We start from the raw sequence: 23,756 nt of genomic DNA on the forward strand, positions 1-23,756 counted from the left end.
GTGCATTTTTATTTTAAATGGTTAAAATAGGTACAGTACTTCATCTTGTCACACAAAGATCTTAAAGGTCTGAAAATCAAATGTATAAACACAAATGCATAAAATATATCTCTCAAAGAGCATATTTCCCTCTTCTCGTCAAACAATTAAACTCAACAGATGTGATTCCAGCCATTTACAGTCAGTTCTGTCGATTAATGTTTCTGCAGTGACCTTTCACCTTTACGAGGCAGCAACATGAAGAGCTATTTAACGGCTGTTAAATCGTAGCTGTACTGAGATACACAGTGTGCTCATCTAACTCTTACTTTATGAACCTTTAAACGACTTTCAGCAAAGAACCTCTAAATAAAAGTTCAAGTTATCCAATTAACTACTACAGAGTAACTGTTTACTGTTGAATTGCTCTGTGCTCTGTTGAACACAGCAGTAAAATATCCTGAGAGGTGTATAACCCACAATGCTCTCGCTTCCTAAAGCAGTAACTCCAATCTGTTAGTATTTGTCTCTATCTTTCCCTCCGGTGTGTATGGTGATACGGTGTGCAGGTCTTTGAGCCAGTTTGTGCCGCTGGGCTGTGACAAGTGCATTAGAGTCTGTTTGACCTTTGAGTTCATCTTGAAGAGGATTTAAACGTCATGAAAGTGTGGACTGTAGGGACGGAGACTATTCTCAGTGTCCCATGCCAACTAAACAAGGGCTTGTGTCACAAAGTTTACATGCCGTGGGCTATGATTTAATTAAAGGGATAAATCACTCAATTTTATGTATTTGTGATGTTTAATGACTTTTTCTCTGAAGGCTGCATTTTTTTGATGCAGTTACAATCAATGAAATTCATATTTGTTTGCTTTAAAATATATAAAAACATCATAAAACTGGACCAAAAATTCATTTATTTAAAATTATACTAAATTTAGATATGTATTTACATAATTATAATTTAATATTTATGCTTATTCATTTTTATGTAGTTTTTGGGCTTAAAAATCATAAAAGTGGTCAAACAGTGTGCAAAATGTATATATTTACACACACACACACACACACACACTATAAAATTACATATAGATAATAACTTACTTATTTAGATATTTATTATTAATATAAGGATAGATAGATAATATTAAGAATTCTTTATTCGTTTATATATATATATATATATATATACACACACACATTTATATTTTAGAAATGTAAAATGTGTACCTTGAATGCAATGTAAGTAATTCTTATCTAAAGTGTCTGTTACACAAATTTATGCTAACAGACAATATTCAGCAGAACACACACCAAAAATAAGCAACTGAACAAGTTCCAGAGTCACGATGTTTACTTTAGTTTCAGTGCTGTGGGCTGTAATTTATTTAAGAGTCAGTGTGCTTGTGTGTGTGTGTGTGTGTGTGTGTCGTGCATGGTAAATCTTGTTAAAATACTGCTCCTGCTGGTGGCAGCACAGTCTAAATCATGATCACAGCATAAAAGTTAAGCTTAATCGAAATTCTGCTCAGGCCGAGAAGTGCGTTTCTGTGTGTGTGTGAGAAAAAGCATGAATTATAGAACAAGGCAGCCTCCTAATTCAATGTTATGAGTTTCTGAGCGCCTAAATTACAAGTGTGTGCTGCCTAGGAGCATGTGCAAGGTGTGTATGTGTGTATTTGTGTGTATAATATGTTTCTTGTCACCAAGCAAGGTGCTCAACACAGTCTGAATAAGAAGGTACATTTAAAGCTGGCTGAGCTAGATTTTGATACAGAGGAGGTTTATATTTGCCTTTTTCTTAACAACTGCTTTCGGAAATATCACTGTATTATGTTCAGTTCGTGAAGTGATGCGCTTCCACATCGCAAATCCCCACTGGTGTAATTTGCATGCAGTTGCATCACAGCTTTGTTAAAATCCTTATAAAACGAGTGTGGTTTTGCTCTCCAGCAAGAAGTCTGCTAGTAGCCCTAGAGCGAATAATCCATTATCAGAAGAGGATGAATGAGGTGTAATTACTGTGGACTTCTGACATTCCATTATAGCGTTGTTCTACATTATGCTTACATGCTGAACAGGGCTTCAGAAAATCAGGTTATGTTTAGATTGAGAGCACACAGACATACACAGAGATACGGTACATGGCCAACAGTATAAGGACACTTAAACTGTATCTGCTTGTTGAACATATTCAAAACAATGGGCATAAAAAGGCAGTTTGTCTTCTCTCTGTCTTTCTTTATGGATGTAATTTTGTGTATGGGACATTGTCAAGCTGGAACAGAAAATGTGTTCTTGCTATGCATATATGATATGCAGAATGTACTCTGAAAAAAGTCTTTAATTTGTCATCATTCCCTCACCCTCATGTCATTCAAAACCCATATGACTTGATTGTTTCACAGCAGAAAGAAAGACATTCAAAGTGTCCAAAATAACACTGTTCCTCATTGACTTTAATTGTACTGGTTCAAAATATCTTCTTTTGTGTACGCCATGCGGGTGAGTAAATAATGACAGGACTTCAAATTTTTATCTGTACTGTAAAAATTATCTTATGTATTGCTGCGTCTCAAAAAATTACAATTATGTCAAAGGTTTTTCAATATTTTTACTGGAAACTTAGATAAAATGATAATTAAGAACTATTTTTCGTATAATTTTTTTTTTGCATTGTGGAAAGTCATGCAGTTTGCCAGTTTCAAAAGTTCTTACCTGTAATATGATAGGTGACTTGTCGGTTTCCAGGTGAGCTGTCGTTGTCCCGTGTGTTCAGTACTGCCACTACTTCACCAGGTGCATCACTCTCACATACACTTCCATAGTAACGGGGCTGAAGAAACTGTGGTACGTTGTCATTGGAGTCACTCACTGCTATAGTTATAGTTGTTGAGGATGACTGGCTGGCAGGATCTCCAAGGTCAAATGCCCAAACTGTGAGACTATGGGCTGGGTTCTGTTCATGGTCCAGCCCTTTCATTGTTGATATCCAACCAGAGCTGCTGTCAATCGTGAAGTAGGCTCCATGCTCTTCAATGTCTTCCCCACCAGAGCCACCAAGCAACCCAGGTGGAGCAAGACTGTAAGTCACCTGACCGTTTGCTGCCCAATCAGGATCCAAGGCTCGCACTTGCAGAATTCTAGTCCCAGGAGAAAGACCCTCAGTGACTGATGCCTCATAGTTATCTGACTCAAACGATGGTTTGTTGTCATTGACATCTTGTACTTTGATCTCAACATCTACGGCTGAAACTGCGTCCAAACGTCCCTGCTGCAACATTGCCATCACTTTGAAATGATAGGCCATTGTCAGCTCTCGGTCCAGTGCTTTGTCTAGTTTGATCATGCCGGTTTCTTTGTCAACCACAAACACTCCATCACTGTTACTCTCTAGAGTCTGTCCGATCACTGCTGAGAAGCTCACTGGTAAGGAAGAGTGGCTAGTTGAGGTGTGTAGATGCACTGCTCCCACCAAGGAACCAATGGGCATGTCCTCTGGCACAGTAAAGGAGAACTGTGGTTGGCTGAAGGAAGGTATGTGGGCATCAGCAGACAAAACATGTATGTAGACAGACACAAGGGAATGTCTAATTGGTGCACCGCCATCAGAGGCTTTAACGAAAAATGACAGTACAGATCCACGCAAAGGGGCAAAGTTGCCTTTTGTGACAACCCAACCACTCTCTGGGTCGATATCCAGAAGTTCAGTAACCTGCATGCTGGCTTCGCTGTACAGACTATAGCTCACCTGTCCATTGGCACCTTGATCTAGATCCCAAGCTTGTACTTGCGTCACAAGGGTACCGGGTTCAACCTCGGACCGCACACTTGCATGGTAGTCCGAGGCGCCAAACAGTGGAGCATTGTCATTTTCATCTAATACGATGACCCGGACACTGCAATATCCAGATCGGCCACCTGCATCCACAGCAGCAATGGACAGCACCATCTCACTTCGTTCTTCCCGGTCCAGACGTTCAAGTGTTGTTATTTGTCCACTGCCATCAACACTGAACAAATCCCGAGCAGCATCTGAGAGCAGCACATACCTCACATCCCCAAATGGTCCAGGGTCAGAATCTTGTGCCCTGATTGCAATGACTTTTGATCCCACTGGTGCGTTCTCTCGTACATCGGCCTCGTACATGCCCTGGGTGAACTGGGGGGCATGTAGATTAGCTCGCTCTACCCGAATGTGTACTTGTGCCGTACTGGTAAACACTCCATCGGAAACGCTTACATTTAGGGTGATGGTGGAAGGCATGCGCTGCATGCGCCGCTGGCCACTCAGGGTGAGGACACCGGTGGCAGCATCAAGCTCAAACAGCATCCTTTCGTTTCCAGACACCAGGCCATACTGCAAGCGTTCTGTGTCTGAACGGTCAGCATCAGAGGCCTGGATGCATGTAACAAAGTGCCCTTTGGGTGCCAACTCATTGATAGAGGCTTCATAGAGCAGTTGGTTAAACACCGGAGCATTGTCGTTTGTGTCCGTGACATCGACTGTGACCCAAACTTCGCTGCTCAATGGGGGAAAGCCATTATCTGTTGCCTTGACAAGAAACACATAGCGCTGGATGGTCTCATGGTCCAGGGAGCGAGCTGTTAGAATTAGACCACTGCTGCTGTCAATGTGGAAGTGATCAGTGCTGTTGGCACGGTCTGGAATGATTTGGTATCGGACAGCCGCATTTTTCTCAGAGTCTCTGTCTGTTGCGAGAACCTGCAAGGCTGCAGTGCCAATCATGGCAGATTCTGAAATTACAGCTTTGTACGAGGGCTGCTCGAAGACTGGAGGGTTGTCGTTGATATCCAAAACAGTAACTTCAACATCCACTTCTGCACGAGCGCCTGTGAGGCAGTCTGTTGCTCTGACGATGAGTTTGTGGGAAGGGCTGGTCTCATAATCGAGGGCAGTGATGACACTGACAACACCTGTGTCAAATCCAATGGAAAAGAGTGTTCCTGGGTCACCGTGTGTGATTGTGTAAAGGACACTCTGGCCTTCGGGGCTGCTGGCGTTTATTCCCAGAATTGGAGTCCATATTGGTATGTCTTCGCTCACTTTTACTGAGTAGAATGGTCGGTCAAACACTGGCATTGCTCTGTTTACCACTGTAACAGGAAAGGTGACTGAAGAAGAAAGAGGTGGTGTTCCCATGTCACGGGCAAACACCAAAACCTGATATTCCACACTGGAGAGATCAGCCTCGAAAGCTCTCCGTAGGCGAAGCTCCCCACTCACACGGTCTATTTCGAAATGTTCCAGTTCATCCTGAAGAAAATAGTTCACCTCTCCATTTTGTCCTTTGTCCCGGTCCACTGCTGTCACTTGAAATATTGCTGTCCCAGGCTCTGCTTCCACTTGCACAGCAGCATAGTATGGCAATCCAACAAAAACTGGAGAATTGTCGTTGACATCGGTGACTTGAACCCGGACCAGTGCCCTTGCAACACGGAGACGGTCTTCCTCACGGCCTGCTTGTACCAGAAGTCCGTATTCCTCCTTCTCTTCCCTGTCCAATGGGACTCCAACAGTTTCAATGGCACCAGATGTTGGCCTGATGCGAAATTTCCCACCTGCATTCAACAAAGTATATCGCAGGGGTTCATTCAACTTGTTCCCTAGTGCTGTAACGACAGCAACTGTTGTTATGTTACCATTGTTCTCCTCAATGTTGGCATTGTAGGTATTGTGAGTAAAAGCCAACCCACTGTCCAGAGCCTCATGGACCAAGACGGTAACCAGAGCGGTACTGGAGAAGCGTCCATCTGAAACACGGACGTTAAATCGAAATCGTTCTTTGCTAAAAGTACTGTTTCTCACAGTCAACAGTCCAGTGCTTGGCTCAATGCTGAAATGTTCTATGCTGCCATCGGTCAATGAGTAGGTGAGCTCCGACTGGCCATTACCATCGGGATCAGTAGCAAAAACTTTTAGTGCTTCCACACCTTCATAAGTTGGGAGCAAAAGGACAGCTTCATAGGAATCCTGGGAAAATTTAGGCGGGCAGTCATTAACATCTTGCACCTCAATGGTCACTTCTGCAGGATGCTCAGCTGAGAGTTGTGGATGTCCACTGTCTCGGACGTTAACATGGAAACTGAATCTAGGTATGGTTTCATGGTCAAGCTGAGCAATTGTCCTAATGGACCCAGTACCAGCATCTACTGCAAAGAAACGCCTGGCAGATTCTTCCATGATCTGGTACACCAACAGGGCATTATGGTTGCGGTCAGCGTCGCTTGCTCGTATGACTAGTGGTTGGTTATTGTCACTCTGCACAACATTGTTAAGCCCGGCACCTTCACTGATACTTCCATGGTAACGCAGCTGTTGGAACAGCGGTGCATTATCATTTTCGTCAAGAACTGTAACAGTTATTGTAGCATTTGAGGCCTGTCCAGCCATGTTGCTTGCGGTGACTATTAGCTTGTAGGTTGAAACTGTTTCAAAGTCTAGAGGCTTCTGCGTAGTGATCACTCCACTGTATTGGTTGATCCGAAATGTCCGATGACCATTGCCGTGGCGAATGTCATAGGTAAGGGTTGACAGACTTAGAGCATTCACTGTGATGACTGAAGTTCCAATGGCAACACCTTCTGATATTTCCGCCTGGTATTCACTTTGGGGAAACTTGGGACCAGCATTATCTGACAACGTGACTGCGATTCGGATGACAGCTGTTGAAGACAATGCTGGAGAACCGTTATCCATTGCTTTGACAGACAAAACATAATGACCGATGTTGGACAGGTCCAGTTCCCGAGCCAATGAGATGATGCCCAAAACAGGATCAATCCGGAAAGTGTTTCCTGTGTTCCCTAAATCAAAAGAGAAATAAGAAAAATAAGATCTTACGGTCATACTTTATTTTAAGGCCCAATTCTCACTTTTAACTAATCATTAACTATGACTTTTGCCTCAATTAACTCCTAATTTGCTTCTTATTAATAGTTTATAAGGTAGATGTTAAGTTTAGGGTATTGGGTAGGATTATGGATGTCATGCATTATAAGTACTTTATAAGCACTAATAAACAGCCAATATGTTAATTAATAGGCATGCTAATAAGCAACTAGTTATTAGTGAGAATTGGACCCTATACTAAAGTGTTCCCAAATTTTACAAATAAACTGTATTAGCTTGCATGTTGTTGTATACAAGAACACAGGTGCCATAATGCATTATATGGCATGCGTGTTTGAAATTATGTGTGTAGATAAAATGGTCAAAAATCTACTTTTCATAATTTTCCTCATTTTATAATAATAATATAAAATCTTTTAAATTCTGAAATTAAAAAAAATGAATAAAAAAAAACTATAAACAAAATGTAAAAAAAAAATTCAGCTTCTTAAAAAAAAAATTCATGTATGCTTGCTTTCTAGCTGCTTTTTTCTTCACTATATGGTCTAAAACAAATTAACAAAATGAAACAAAATACAAAAAAAAAAACATTCAGTTGGTGAAGAAATGAAATATTAAGAAATATTTATCGATGTAGATGCAAAAAAATAAAAAATATATAAAAAATATATATAAAAATATATAAAAAAATAAATAAAAAAATTAAAATAAATAAAATAATTGTTATTGTCCTATGTAACAAAATCCAAAATGGATCTAATGGATCTAAAATCAATTTATCCAAAAGTAAAGACCATGAGAAATTATATAAAAGTTTGTCCAAACTTTGACAGGTAGTGTATGTAAGTGCATGCATACCTGAGTCGATGCTGTAAGTGATTTGTGCATTTTGGCCCTTGTCCTTATCGAGTGCAGTCACCGTGAGAACAGCCGATCCCAGTGCCGCTGATTCATACACCTGTCCATTATACATCACCATGGTAAAAAGAGGGGCGTGGTCATTCACATCCTCTACACCAATCAGGACACGAGCAAGACTACGTCTGTACGGGAACTCTTGATCCTTCACCTAATATCGAAGGAAAGTAAAGAAAAAAAGCAAGAAAGACAGAGAGAAATAAAGAGAGCAGTAGGGAAAAATGATTCCCTGTCTGAGAAACACAGCAATATCCAACACAAGGAAACAGCAAGACACACACAAACTCAAACACACAAAACAAACTCGCTCACTGCCAAACGGAGTGGATAACATCTCTCTCCGGATTATAATAACAAATTTCATCTGTTTGCAGGCAGCAGGAATATCCATGTGCTTATTAGATATGACACTCACTGTCTCTCACCCTCGTCAGGGGAGAGCGGAAACCAGGAGTGATACAGATCAGATCAATAATTAGATCACAGTGGAGAAATGACTCAGGTACAGACGACATTAAACTAGTGACGGCTGCTAAAGCACAAGGAGCAATCTCCTGTTCCTGTCATACCTGCACTCAAGCATGGAGAGCGTGAAAGAGAGACAGGAGGGACGCTATACCATCAACACTAATCAAATGATACCTCTGCTGTTTTATCTATCCAACGAGAGTCACATTGTTATCTCAAAAATACAAGAATATAATTTTATGTTGGTAAAAATATATATACAGTACAGACCAAAAGTTTGGAAACATTACTATTTTTAATGTTTTTGAAAGAAGTTTCTTCTGCTCATCAAGCCTGCATTTATTTGATCAAAAATACAGAAAAAACTGTAATATTGTGAAATATTATTACAACTTAAAACAATAGTTTTCTATTTGAATATACTTAAAAAAAAAATTATTCCTGTGATGCAAAGCTGAATTTTCAGCATCATTACTCCAGGCTTCAGTGTCACATGTAACATCAGTCGATCACATGATCATTTAGAAATCATTCTAATATTCTGATTTATTATGAGTGTTGGAAACAGTTCTGCGGTCTAATATATTTAATCAATAAAAGGTTAAAAATAACTGCATTTATTTAAAAAAAAACCATTCTAATAACATATATTCTAATAATATATTTTCTTTACTATCACTTTTTATCAATTTAACATATCCTTGCAGAATAAAAGTATTGATTTTATTTAAAAAAAAGAAAGAAAAAAAATTACTGACCCCAAATTACTGACCAGTAGTGTATATTGTTATTACAAAATATTTATATTTTAAAAACATAGCTTCTTTTTTTTATTTTTACTTTTTATTCATCAAAGTATCCTAAAAAAGTATCACATGTTCTGAAAAATATTAAGCAACAGAACTGTTTCCAACTTTGATAATGAATCATCATATTAGAATGATTTCTAAAGGATCATGTGATAATGATCCTAAAAATTCAGCTTTGCAACACAAAAATATTTATTTTAAAACAATTATTTTAAATTGTAATAATATATCACAATATTCAATTTTTTCTGTATTTTTGATCAAATAAATGCAGGCTTGATGAGCAGAAGAAACTTCTTTCAAAAACATTAAAAATAGTAATGTTTCCAAACTTTTGGTCTGTACTGTATGTCGACACAATTTCCTGACCTATGAGCCTTACTGGTCCAAGTTTTAATAAAAAATAAAAATAAAAGAACTAAAAAAGTGTATATATATATATATATATATATATATATAGTGTAAAAAAAATCTAAAATAGAATGCTAGGTGATTTTTTTACTGACCCAAGTCAAAATAATGGTTGTCAAAGCACTACTCTGCAATTCTTAAGAGATGTAGTGCATTGGTATGTGGCTGCTGTGGTATTCTGGTTATGTGGTATTTTCATAAAAAGCAGAATTACCATGATGGTGAGGATGTGCTGTGTCCGGCTCTCATGGTCCAGTCTGCGAGCTGTGAAGATGATTCCACTGTTAGGGTCGATGCGGAAGAGCCGCATGCTGCTGGGGTCAACGCTGCTCTGGAGGCTAAAGGTCAAACGGTGACGCTCGTCGCGGTCAGACGCCAACACCTGAACCACCTCAGTATCCGGGGGCGTGTCTTCTGTGATTGTGATGTCATAGGTAGGCTGGGAAAAAACAGGGGCGTTGTCGTTGTTGTCCAGAACTGAAATGTGGACCTGTGAGAAAAAAAAGAAGAAAAAAAAAAAAAAATCCATACAGGAGGTCAACAACATGAAATCTACCTTAAGTACAAGTGTTGTAAGTAGTAACTATATATATATATATATATATATATATATATATATATATATATATATATATATAATTGTGCCTGGGCAAACTCACTAAAATGCTCAAAGTTTAAGTTGAAATACAAAAATTATTTAAGGGTTTTCACTTTAATTAGAATTAGAAAAATAATAAAAACAAAATGATTCTAAAAAATATATAAAAGTTCATTTAAAATATTAACATATACTACAATACAAACTTTGAATGATTCACCAGTAAAAGTTCTAAAAAAACTAAAAAACTAAAAAACAAACAAACATTACATCAAATTAAAATCCTTCACTTGAAAATGCCACATTGCATCGATGTTCTTTCTGTCAAAATAAATAAACTTAAGTGGAAAAAGCAGGCTAGAAATGTCTAAAAATCATCTGTATTGATGAAATTCAGGCACTGTATATAATATTAGTAACTTTGATCACATCTAAGTAACAAAGCAGATGTGTTTACAGATTTTCTACATTTTAGGAGTTTTTTATTACTGTGAGACTAAGTGAAGTTCTCTAATCAATACTGACAAAACTGGAATGAAAACACACAACGTGCACGCACCATGAGTGTACGAAACATGAGTGTACGAAACGAATCAAAGTTGATTAAATGCTGAAACGCAAACGAATGGGCTGATGCAAATACTCGTTGTCTCTAACTTGTATTAATAGTCACACTGGTCAGAGGAGCACACACAACTGAGAGTGTCTGCGAGTGTGTGAGATCCAACCACACTGGCTGATCTAATTATAAAGTAATAACAGACGTGCACTTACATCTCACACTCGCCCTTACGGAGACACGCTGAGCTCCATCTGTGTGTGTATATCACAGACTCTGAATGAATGTATATTTGTGTATGAAAGTGTGGGAAAGATGGTGCTTTCTTAATAGAGAACAAGTCTTGGAGAGGAATACAATCACTTTCAGCATCTTTTTTCCATTTTTCCCTTCTCTGACCCTCCCTCCAGCGCTCTTTGTTCACGTGTGTATTTGTACTTTGTATTTTTAAAGGAGTGCATTTGCATGGAACAGTGTGAGTGCTGCTTAATATGCAATCGACTGAATTTGAGTGAGTTATCTTTTGTGTTTATGTTCTTGTGCATGCATGTGCATATGTTAATTTGCTCTGTGTACATAGTGAGTGAATTAACTGAATAAATGTGACAGCACTTCCTGTCCCCCTCCTCCCAAACACCCCAGCAGCTTCTGCTACACAGATCAATCATTCGCTTTTCCTCGCTATCCCACATTTTTTTCTTTCAGGATGGATTGTGTCCCTTAAACTCTGACCTTCACGGACACATTTCACTGAAAAAGGCTGGTATCCATGGAAACGGAGCTATCAATCCGATGGGACCTTGACATCAGGGATATGTAATCTGAATGATGACAGACGTTATCAATCAAACCCTCAGCATCAAACATCAGCATCAATCATCGACTAAACAGTCTGTCTGTCTGTCTGTCTGTGTGTCTGTTCCGAAACCTAGTGAACTTCCCTCCTAGACACTTTTAAGAATCAAAAGTGTGTAAAAGACAAAAAAAGCTGCTCCAAAAGATATGAAAAAAACAACAACAACAACATTATGCTGCCTTTTAAGATCATGTCTGGCCATATTCTAAGGAAGAAAAGCTTTTTTTTCCAAATAATGAAAAAAACTGGTATACGACGTCAAAAAATATTAAGTGGAGAGAAATGCAGATTATACACAAATTAATATAGATATATAAATATTATTAAAACTAAAATATTAATATATATTTTATATAAAATAAAGAATTTAATCTAAAATTTATCTAATACTGACTCATATTAACAAAAATAATTTGTATGTATATATATATATATATATATATGTATAAATTGGATTAATATATAGTAATAATAAAAATAATCGCGTACAAGAAAGATTTGGATTATTACTATGAATTATTATAAATATGAACATTTTAAACAATTTAAATAACTTAAAAAATATTACATATAAATAAAATAAATGTTGTTAATATATAATATTAATATAAAATATTAGCATACTTGTGGATAGCTATGCTGATGATAATACTAAATATAAAGTAATATGAATATATAATGGTGCATGATTGGAGGAATGCTGATTATAAATTAATAAAAATAAAAATAAATATTAATTATACATAACACTGATTATACTAATATATAAGATTAATATGTAATATTAAGAAACAAAATAAATTATAATTACTATTTATATTAATATCAAATCTTAAATCTACATGCGTTTATTAGTATCATGTTTTTGGAGCAGAGCTTTCCGAGTGTCTTAAGTATGTTTGTGTTCGTGAGAGTGTGTTTACCTGAGTGTATGCTATATTAGTCCCATCTGTGACCTCCACAGTGAGGTTGTAAAACGAGCGCTGTTCGGCGTCCAGAGGTTTAGCGATGACGATAGTGCCGACGCCTTTCTCAACGTCAAACATACTGTCCACATCACCGCCTTGCGTGAAAACAGAAAACACGATTACACACAAGAACTGTCTCTACATTATGGAAACATCTCTCTCACACACACAAATATATACAGATATATCACACACACAGATTCAATCTCACACCACTGTAATACTCATGTTCACCAGATGGGGGCGATACAGGGTTTTGAAGGGCGAAACATAAGTAGGATGGGATTTCCTCATTACACCCACACAACACACATCCCATGTGTAAAGCACACATATTTAAAATACACACACTCTACATACTGTATGCCAGATACATAACTCAAACATCCTACATATGCAAAACATTCACACAATATATGCAGACATCCACACATACATGTGTGCACGCCACTCTAAAGTGATACAAAAAGATGATTTATCCATTTTCTAAGACTGTCTTTATATTTCTATACAACCTACACAAACACAGTCTGACAAACACATCACCCACATACACACAAAAACACTCAGCTGCGTATAGACTATTAAACAGCAACTACAGAAAGACAAACCACACATTTAGATTGAAGAAACAACTACCATCGCACAGCGAAACTCAACTGCTAGGTTATGAGTTATAGCTCACCCAAAAATGAGATATCGGTAATTATTTCCTCACCCTCACATTGAGCCAAACATTTTTTCCAAGGAACACAAAAAACATTCATGCTGATCTTATTCACACAACAGACTAAACCAGAGGGCGTCGAGCTCCAAAATGCACCATAAAAGTAGTTTATATGTATCATTTTATTATTATTATATATTTTTATTACTGGCTGATATTTCATTTCAAATTAAATTCCCCCTATATTAAGATTACAATAGCTATTTTCTTGCACCACCTAAAATAACAATATTAATTCATGTCCATTAAAAACATAACGTGAACATTAAAAACATTTGTAAAACACTTTTTTTGCTATTTGCTTCCATTGTCACCATTCTGACTAACACCTATGACAGAAAAAAAGTCAGGGCTATAGTTTTATAATGACATAAGGGTGAGCAAATGGTGACAGACCTGTCATTTACAGGTGAATTGTTGCTTTTAGACATAGCTCAGGATGTTGCATGAGTGTGTTCGAACCCCTATGCATGTGAACAGAGGTGAAAGTGTGTTTTGGCAGAGTCTTATGTTCCCTCTTCACACTTGTTCTACCCAGGGCACATTAATCATATCATGCCACCTGTTGCCATAACACCTGGTGGAGAGATACACTTACACACACTTACACACCCTTTCATTCATCACCATACACCTTTGTTTTCCACACTGAGCGTTCTCTCACCTGGCAAGCTAACTCTAGGTGGACCCCTGACCCTTATACACACTCGATTGGCTGTTTAATGAAGCATTTAATCAGGCGGCAGATGATACGGCTGGGTCAACGACCACCAGAAGGGTTTTAGGTACCTCATAAACAATACACAAACTCACACAGACACACAGATGGATGGAAGCACCAGTTAGACCATTATCACCACTGGACAGTAAATGCTAAGCGCACACACACATGCATACAGCAATATATCAAACACATTTAAAACGCACATTTGTATCAAAAAACACGTCCTCAGATTCACATCCCAACCAATCAAGATTAAGCAACACAACACAATACCAAAGGATGATGGGAAAGCAGAGCTAGCTGATGGTTAAACGGCAAAAGAGCGAGATCAGTTCTGCTGAACTTATATAAATACAGAGAGACAGGAGAAGAAAGAGACAAACAGAATCACATGAAGAGAGAACATGCAGAGAGAAAGAAAGACCGTACACACAATGAGAGACAGATAGAGAGAGAGACAGAAATCAGGGCTGGACAATAAGGACTGCACTATTACCCAGTGCCAGCGTTGAAGACGCTCAGGAAAGTTAATGAAATTGTCAATATGTTTATAATTTGTACGTGTTTTAAAGCATTATTTCACCAGTGTAAACATGTAAGTGATTTAAAACCATTAAAGACACAAAAGAGAATTCTCCAAGACTGGAATTTGGACATTTTTTTTTTTCGTTTTCGTCCAATGAGGTGCGACAGAAAACCGTTTCTGCGCGAGTGTATCTCACTCAGCGAGCGAATAGTGAATTGAGTTCTCTTTCGCGTTTTTGTCCTGCTTTAATGGACAGATGCACACAGAATTCATTTAAGATCGTAATTTTTGTCGGTACTGTCTGAAGTGAAACTAAAGATCCTGAGAAAACCTGCATGTGTATCAGTGTATTGAATCCATGCAGTTGGTCTTAAAGTGACAGCTGCCTAATAAATCTGCTGCTATTCATGTCCTCAATGAGAAAATTAAACAACAAATTGAAAAAAAAAAAAAGTAACTCACTCACTCACTGCTCTTAACTGAATAACTTTTGTAGCTTTAATTTATATTTAATTTATGCAGTGAAGACTATGCTATGTTATTTTACATTATATTATTGGATTTCAGTAGTATCTTTCCTGAATATAGTGATAGAAACTCAAAGCACTGTTTATTAGTTTGTATCACTGTTCTATTGTATTTATTTGTGATGTTGCCTTTAAAATGCTTTTTTGTTCTCATTATTACTGACGGTTTACTTCTCTGTCGTAATGTTTCAATGTTATATCAATTTTTCAATCAAAATTGGAATGTTGCTATAAGAACTTTATTTACCAGAATACATGTTTACATGACTCAAAATAATAAAAAAACAAAAAAATAATGTGTGGTGGGGAAATTAAAAAAATTGGCAGGCTGAAAGAAATCCTTTATTGTTGAGCCCTGGACACGCAGAGAGAAAAAAAGACTGGCAGACATAGCTGAAGACAGAAGAAGAGATCACAACACCAAAAGAACCGAAAGAAAGAGAGAGTTAAGAGAAAGAAAAGAGGAAAAGAGTTCGGCTGAACTGGTAAAGATACCTTCTGTAGAACAGTTCCTGCCACAAGCGGTCTGGAGTACATAGAACATCTCACGGAAAGAGCGTGGACCTTCCCATACGAAGCATTTAGAAAAAGAGAGAGAGTGAGAGGGGAAGAGAAGAGGGAAAAGAGATAGAACAACAGAAGTAAAGAATGAGGAGTCAAAGGATAAAAGAAATAAGAGAAAGGAGAGAAAGAGGGCAGTGAAGAGAATAAGAATGAGAAGAAGAGGAGGCAGAGCAGAGAAAGAGTGCAGAGCAGGTGCTGCTGAAGCAAACAGAAGGTATCTGAACACCAAACCGCATGCATGCTGCACCCGGACTCTCCCAATGAGCCAATAATATAATATAATATAATATAATATAATATAATATAATATAATATAATATAATGTAATGTAATGTAATGTAATATCATTTTAGCAATGGCCAAAAAAAAAAAAAACATACGAGTTAAAATTATATTAAAATTATATCAAATTAATTATATATCTTTTATGCCAAAAATCATTAGGATATTAAGTAAATATCATGTTCCATGAAATTTCCTACTGTAAATATATCAAAACTGAATTTTTTATTAGTAATATGCATTGATAAGAATTCATCTGGACAACTTTTAAGATAATTTTCTCAGTATTTTGATTTTTTTTTACACCCTCAGATTCCAGATTTTCACATATAATGTATATATTTAATATAATTATAATTTAATATAATATTCAGTGTATTAGTTATTTGTTTGTGTGTATACAAACCTTATATCACCATAGATACAGACAGCGGAAAGCAATCGCCATGGTGACCGTGGAATGGCAAAAGATAGCAATACAACACAAATCATGCAGTGAATCACAAACATTCCACCAACTCTAAACCAGATGAAAATATCTGGCCTAATTAATCTTTACCTAACTGTAATCCTAACCTTTTAGGACTAGGTATAAGAATCAAAAATACATATATTTAAAGATTTTATCATATATAAAGTACAATTATTTCTATAAAAACCTCCACACCATTTAAAATTTAGTTTTAAAGTTTTGATGTGGTTTCGTTTTTAGTTACAATAAACCCCAACCCAACTCTAAATGCTAAAAAAGCTCTCTTGTATCAATTCCACGTAGCATAGATCATCACATTAATGTAACCCATCCAAGCGCTCACCTGTGATGTCAAACCACAAGGAGGCGGAGCCTTGCTGTTGGGCGGACACCACGCCGACGATGTCCGCCACTTTGTCGGTTTCCATGATGGTGAAATTGTAAAGCTGTTCGTCGAAGGCGAGAGGAACAGGGCTGGGAGGAGGACGGCGGATCCACTCGATGTGCAAACGAGCCGTCGTCCAGCGCTGAGGACGCCCATTATCCACAGCCTTCACCTGCGCTCAGAGGTTAAACACACGTCAGACAAGAATACCAGGCAAGTGAACATTAAAAGGGCTGAACTGAAATGGAAGAATGCATCTAGTAGTGACCTTTGAGCAAAATACAAACACAAGAACAAACCTTTTACAAGAAAAAATATTTTTAAAAGTCAAATCCCTCATTAAGAGAATTGAGCTGCTATGTGTTTTACAAGACCTGGAAATGATTGTCTTTGAGTTCACACTTCTGAGACTATTTCTTATCCTTGTATCTCATATAGATGGTTTATATAATTCCAGTTCGGAGAGGGAAAAAAAATAAAAAAATAAAAAAAATAGATCATACCATTTCGAGGTGGTCCAGCTGGTTTATGGACAAGTCACATAGTTTGGTGCATTATCAAAGTGGTCTAACAGCTCTAAATAGCATAGTATAATTATTATTATTTTTTTTTAATTAGATTTAAAATTCTATTAAATTTACATTTTATTATTTTTATTTTATTATTCTATTTCTATATATAATTTTATTAGTTTTTTTTATTATTTTATAATTTTTATTAACTTATTTCTTTCTATTTTATTCTATCATATTCTTATTTATCATTAATTTTATTTTATTATTACATTTTATTTTTTTTCGTTTAAATTTTTATTTTCAATTAAATTGTATTATTTATAATTGCTTTGCTTTTTTATTTGTTATCATTTTATTATTTTTGTATAATTTTATTTTTGTTTTGTTTTATTATTCTTTTTGTTTTATTTTATTTTAGTCACATAATATAACAATTATTATAATTATATACACATACATAATTAGCTTCATTCAGAAGCTCAAGGGTCAAAGGTGACTCACGGTAAGAATATCATAGGTTCCAGCTGTGAACTGTTTCTTGGGCGATGAAACCACACCGGTTTTGGCATCGATTACAAATTTCCCATCCTCGTTGCCATCAATGATGCTGTAGGAGAGTTCAGCATTGGCGCCCAAGTCTTGGTCGTAGGCGAACACCCGATATATCGGAGCGCCTCGCTGTTTACGGGTGCGCTCGGGTAAACGGACCTGGTACATCTTCTCTGGAAACGTTGGTTTGTTATCGTTAACATCCAACACTTGAATCTCCACCCATACTGTAGTGTGTCTGGGAGAAGGACCACCATCTGATACAGTCACCTGGACACAAAACCACAACAATCAACATGAGGATAAAACTCACCTTCGCATCAAATTATGCAATATTATGACCGTTTAAAATACCTGTTTTGTATGTAAAAATATTTTAAAGTGCAATTATTTCTTTGATGCGCAGCTGAATTTTCAGCATCATTACTCCAGTCTTCAGTGACACACGATCCTTCAGAAATCATTCTAATATGCTAATTTGCTGCTCAAGAAATATTTTAATTTCATTTCATTTAATTGTGGGGCGAGTTACAGATTTGTTCAGATCAAACTTGTAGCATGTGTAATAGCATAAGGGATGCTTGCCTTCGTAAACACTATTAATCATGGTAAAAACTATTATAGACAGACAGGAAAGGAGAAATAAGATTGTCTTTGCATTTGATCTTCTACATCATTTTTCTCTTTGAACAATGGAGTGATGATGAGTCATGTTCTGCTTATCTCTCATTTCCTGTTTCTGTCATTCGATTCGTTTTTCTTTTTCATTAGCAAACATGGCCATCCCTCATCCACCAATCAGCATGGCCGCACGTGGCCACCGGCCAATCAGAAGACTGCTGTGGAACATTTAAATAATATCATTAAAAACAAAAGTCACGGTGTGCCATCCGTCTTGGTAGCAACAACAGAACGATTAATTCAATTCACTTTATTCATTTCCTTTCACAGACTTCTGCGCCACACCTGTGTCTGTCTGAGAGAAAGAGAGAGGGAGCAATGAATTAGATAAAAGAGGGGGTTGTAATAAATAAAGGGGCGTTTGGTCTGTGTAATGGTTGGGTGTCAAGGGATCACACGGTGAACGGGTAAGTGACAATTTCGTTCTCAAAAGATCAACATGACAAATCGGTTTTATTACAAACACAAAACACCCACTCACAATCATTCACTTTCCCACTTAAACCTACACTAACAGACTCGCAGAGCAAGCATTATGAATTTCAAACAGACGTCTACGTGACTCAATCAGAACACGTCGATAATCTTGCGTTCATACAAAGTGCAAATTGTCGTAATTCCCCCGTCTCACACAAAATTGATCAGCAATTTGGAGGGAGCACAAATCAGCATGGATCGCAGCTCTCACACCGGATGTGTGTTTGTGTGAACGTGGATTAGCTTGAGCGTGTCTCACCTCCAGGACGTGCTCGGCCTGTTGTTCACGATCCAGTTTCCGTGAGGTTGTGGTAATCAGACCTGCAAAACACAAAATCACTCGTTTTAGCTTTGACCCAACCACTCGTAGTCTCTAACTACAAGTAATGACAGTGATTTACGTTTCACATCCTCGAAGTCATAAAATTTGCTTCATTTCGAGATGAACATCACTGAAAGTAATGACTAGCTGCATACAGCAACTTAGTGGTTTACTTGCCACTGTTTTGTGGTACAAGGTCTTTATTTCATCACATCCAATTCAGACTTAATGCTACACCTCGGACAAAAATGTCATTTCTCTTGAATGCAACTACAGATTACAGTGCAATATTAAAAAGCACTAATATAAAAACATGAAAGAAGAAAATTTATCTAATTAATAAAACATATACAAACACACACACACAAACACACATATATATATATATATATATATATATATATATACACATACATATGAAAACACTAAATCAATTAATCAAAATATAAAGCAAAAATACAGTACACAATAAATTATAAAACATTAGAAATGTTTCTTGAGCAGCAATCAGCATATCAGAAGATTTCTGAAGATCATGTGACACTGAAGACTGGAGTAATGATGCTGAAAATTCAGCTTTGATCACAGAAATAAATTATATTTGAAAATATATGTATAGACTGTATATACACATGCACATGTAAGTTAAATATAAATACAACTAAAGTTGAACACTTACATTAAAATACATACATTAATTATTGCTACAATAATGAATTTTTGCTATAGAGATTTTTATTTATTATGTATAAAATGATTTATTTTATTTCCGTAGCCCTAGAGTTTTGCTCCTACAGTGCCAGTATTTTCTCCGTAGCAAGTCAAAGTGGCTGCAGGTCCTTAAGTATGCTTTCTGATCAGGCGCATCCCAGGGCGCCCCGTCTCTGACCCATATCAGAGATGAAGAGACATGTGAGGAGGAGGAGGAGAAAGAGAGAGTGTTGAATCCAGTCACAGAGAGTACTGAGAGAGAGAAAAAACAGAAGGGGAAACTAAAAGAACGGGAGAGGACGGCGATGTGGGGGCAAACAAAAAGACAAAAGTTTGCTGATGACATCATGCCTGTAACACACACACCGTCTGTTTGAGGCCCCATCGGATAATTGCTGATACCTGAATAGGGTTTACTGGTCATAGTGGGCCAGCGGGGTCTTAACGTCTACAGACTTCTGATCTCATGTTCATGGCAACCAGAGGCTCGTTACACAGCTACAGATCTGGACCAGCATGAGTGGGAAAGTAAATCCGCATAAGGGGAAAAAAAACGGACAAATTAGAGCTCTAACGTGGGACGCCAAACACCCACGCAAGCTTTTTATGTGACTTCTGTAATATAGGGTACTCCAAAGAAAAAACTGCCATAAACAATCCCCCGGATACAGATTTTCAAAAGTTGAAACTTTCTTTTAAAGGGACAGTTCAACAGGAAAAAAGTTAATTATGTAAAAATTTACTCATTTCTTTCTTCTGTTGACTACTGTAGAAGATATTTAGAAAAATGTTAGTAACGAAACAGTTGACGGTAGCCATTGACTTCCACAATAAGAAAAAAAAAACTAATAATACAATGGCTACCATCAACTGTTTGGTTACCAATATTCTCCAAAATATCTTCTTTTGTGCTCAAGAGAGGAAATAAACTCGTACAAGTTTCATTTTTGGCCGATCTATCGCTTTCATCTAGTTTTAACTAACAGCAATGGATTTGCTAATGAGGGTGTCTTTGTATAAGCATCCAATCAGTGAGAATGAGAGCGCTTCGCTAAAGAACAGCTGCATTCACTGGAATTAGCATATTAATTAGAGTGATGAGTGATTACAAGCAATTAACTAAAACAGCAACAGTATACAACAGCATACCTATACAGGCCAGTTATCCTTTGCGTTTAGAATATGCATGAGCTGTAGGATCTCAGTTTGGGATTATTTTATGATGGCCACATGCATTTATTTCACGGTGCATTTGTCTTTGTGTTCCTCGGTTGTTAGAGTTCACACGGGAGGCCTTGATTTCCCAAGAAACTCGTTGTGGATAAAAATAACATCAAAACCTTTGGAAAGTGCCAGTGTTGCGCGTGTTTTGTGCTGCAAGTGGGAATTGGCCAATATGAGTGTGTCTGTGATTCATTGGCGGGGTCGGCGTCATAAATTCGAAACACGCACCAAAGGAACGTAAAATGGCCACACACACGCTGAGATCACACCGCATCTATAAATCAACAGCCGTCTGAAAAGACAAAGAAACAAGAGATTGGCAGAATTCAGCAGAGGCCAGTCATGCTGGTTTTTAAATTGCATGCTTTTTCTAAATGTCAAAATGACATCCAATAATTTATATCGGCTGTTCATGCAAATTAAAAAACTTTAGCAGAGTCTTACACAGTTTAATTTTTAATAGACAACTTATTGAACAAGGTTATTAAAATCAACATTTGATGTCTTTGAAGTAAATGTCAAAAATGCTCATCGACTTGATGTCCAGCACAATTTTTTGTATATAATGAGAGACTGAAATCATAGACAAATTAAGTAATTATCCATGATTCTTTTGTCGTTTCAAGTGTACATCTTTGATTGAAACTTGATTTTGTGTTTAATTAGCATTTTTATTTAGATTAGTTTTATTTTTAATATATTATTATATATTGATATAAATGTAAAATATATTACCCCACTTGCCCCACTTTTGTCCTGCATGCAAACACCTTCTGTCAGTTATTCAATGTGCTTGTCGCCATCAAAAAAAAAAAAAAATAATAATAATAATAAAAAATAAATAATAATAATATTATATATATATATATATATATATATATATATATATATATATATATATAAATGCATAAATATATAAATATAAAATCATTTTTGAAGTAGTAATGCAAACTCTAAGGCAGGAAACATTTTATACAAATACTTACATTCGAATATTTGTAAACTTTCAAAATGTCTTCTTGTAGGGCTATGAATTTTTTTTAGTAAAAGTTATCAGAGGAACAGATATTTACAACTATGTACTATTTCAAGGTGATCAAATGTACACTAACATTCAAAAGTTTAGTTTTTTCACAAGTCTCTGTTTCTCACCAAGACTGCATTTATTTGATTAAAAATAGAGTTGAAACTGAAATATTGTGAAATATTACAGTTCTAAATAAATGTTTCTATTTTAATATATATTTAAAAATGTATTCCTGTGATGACAAAACTGAACTTTCAGCATCAGTGTCAGATGATCCTTCAGAAATCAATATACTGATTTGCTTCAAGAAACATTTCTGATTATTATCAATGTTGAAAACATCTGTGCTGTTTCATATTTTTGTGGAAACCATGATATATATTTTTTTCAGAATTCTTTGATGAATAGAAAAAAATATATATACTGTATTTATTAAAAATATTTTTTAAAACATTATAAATCTCTTTACTGTCACTTTTGATCAATTATTCATCTTTGCTGAATAAAATACGAACTGATTTAAATATTTTCATTGATCATGTGCCTTATACATAAACCGACTTGTTCTTGCTTCCACTGAAACACAACATTCACAGATGTATGGAAATAGAAAACTTTCTGTATTCCAAGTTTTGTATATTCTTTTAATCCAAAATAATTTGTAATAAAAATGAAAACATTATGCATTAACACTAACTCTGAGTGTGGCCTAATTCTGTCAACACATAATAGATAAAACGTGCAGCTTTATAAAGAAACGTCACTAGAGGAGTTCTTTAAAGATATGGCTTATTACTGCTCCTCAGGCCATGAATGCGATCATAGAAATGACGAACAATGCTTTTGATAAAACTCTGGGAGTCGTCTATTATTCCAAATGATCCATTATGGAGGATAATCAGAACGATCGCAATCACGGAGAGCAGGATGAATGCGGATCTGCGCGCCGCATCGCTGGTTCAGGAACAGTGAAAACAGGCTGTTTACATGCTGTAGAAGATGCAGTGATTATCGAGCCGCGGCAGACACAGACAGAAAGAGAGAGAGAGCTATTCTTAGAGTCTTTCATCATGAGGAGGAAGACAGAACAGAACGAGAGGAAGACGGAAGGATGCTAAGAAGTCGCAGGGGGATGGAATGAGAGAGTAAGAACCCAAGAAAGAGACAAAAAGACACTTAAGGCCTTGTGAACGAGTGAATGGGAGGGTGATACAGTGAGACAGGGAGGAGAGGAAGGTGTTAGGAAGGGATAAGAGAGAGATGAGAGAGGATGAGACGGAGGGGGAGGAAAGGCGAGGAGGAGAACTCGGGGTTGGAGAAGACTAAACGCGAATGTGTGAAACCTGCAGACGAGATTCAGAGAGACGCAAATTACTGCTGAGACAAGCAGAAGAGAGAAAGAGCGAGCCTTTTGAAGAGTTGCAAGCTGAAAACGAGCTATACTGTAGAAGCTGGCAGCATTTTGAAGACTCTTGACCCTCCGTCGGTCCACACAACCATTCATCTGTCCAAACAGACTGTGACTGACGAGTGAGTTAGGAACTGCTGCATAATGACAGTCTGGCCCTGACGGAAGTGAATGAAAGACGTTCATGTGTTAATA

General features: G+C 36.8%; 1 protein-coding gene across 1 annotated transcript in view; it reads right to left on the minus strand.

The window, feature by feature from the left end:
- LOC113088169 (protocadherin Fat 3-like) overlaps positions 1–23,756 on the minus strand; it is a gene marked incomplete at its 5' end in the record, with an annotated part of 55,194 nt that overhangs the window by 26,117 nt on the left and 5,321 nt on the right. Inside the window, 8 exons of the mRNA XM_026255698.1 lie at positions 2,698–6,807; positions 7,712–7,922; positions 9,674–9,949; positions 12,396–12,535; positions 15,440–15,508; positions 16,606–16,819; positions 17,664–17,981; positions 19,129–19,190. Coding sequence (XP_026111483.1) covers positions 2,698–6,807; positions 7,712–7,922; positions 9,674–9,949; positions 12,396–12,535; positions 15,440–15,508; positions 16,606–16,819; positions 17,664–17,981; positions 19,129–19,190 — 5,400 coding nt within the window. The remainder of the gene's footprint in view (positions 1–2,697; positions 6,808–7,711; positions 7,923–9,673; positions 9,950–12,395; positions 12,536–15,439; positions 15,509–16,605; positions 16,820–17,663; positions 17,982–19,128; positions 19,191–23,756) is intronic.

The sequence above is a fragment of the Carassius auratus genome, unplaced genomic scaffold (assembly GCF_003368295.1).
Source record: "Carassius auratus strain Wakin unplaced genomic scaffold, ASM336829v1 scaf_tig00045785, whole genome shotgun sequence".
Taxonomy (NCBI): Eukaryota; Metazoa; Chordata; class Actinopteri; order Cypriniformes; family Cyprinidae; genus Carassius; species Carassius auratus.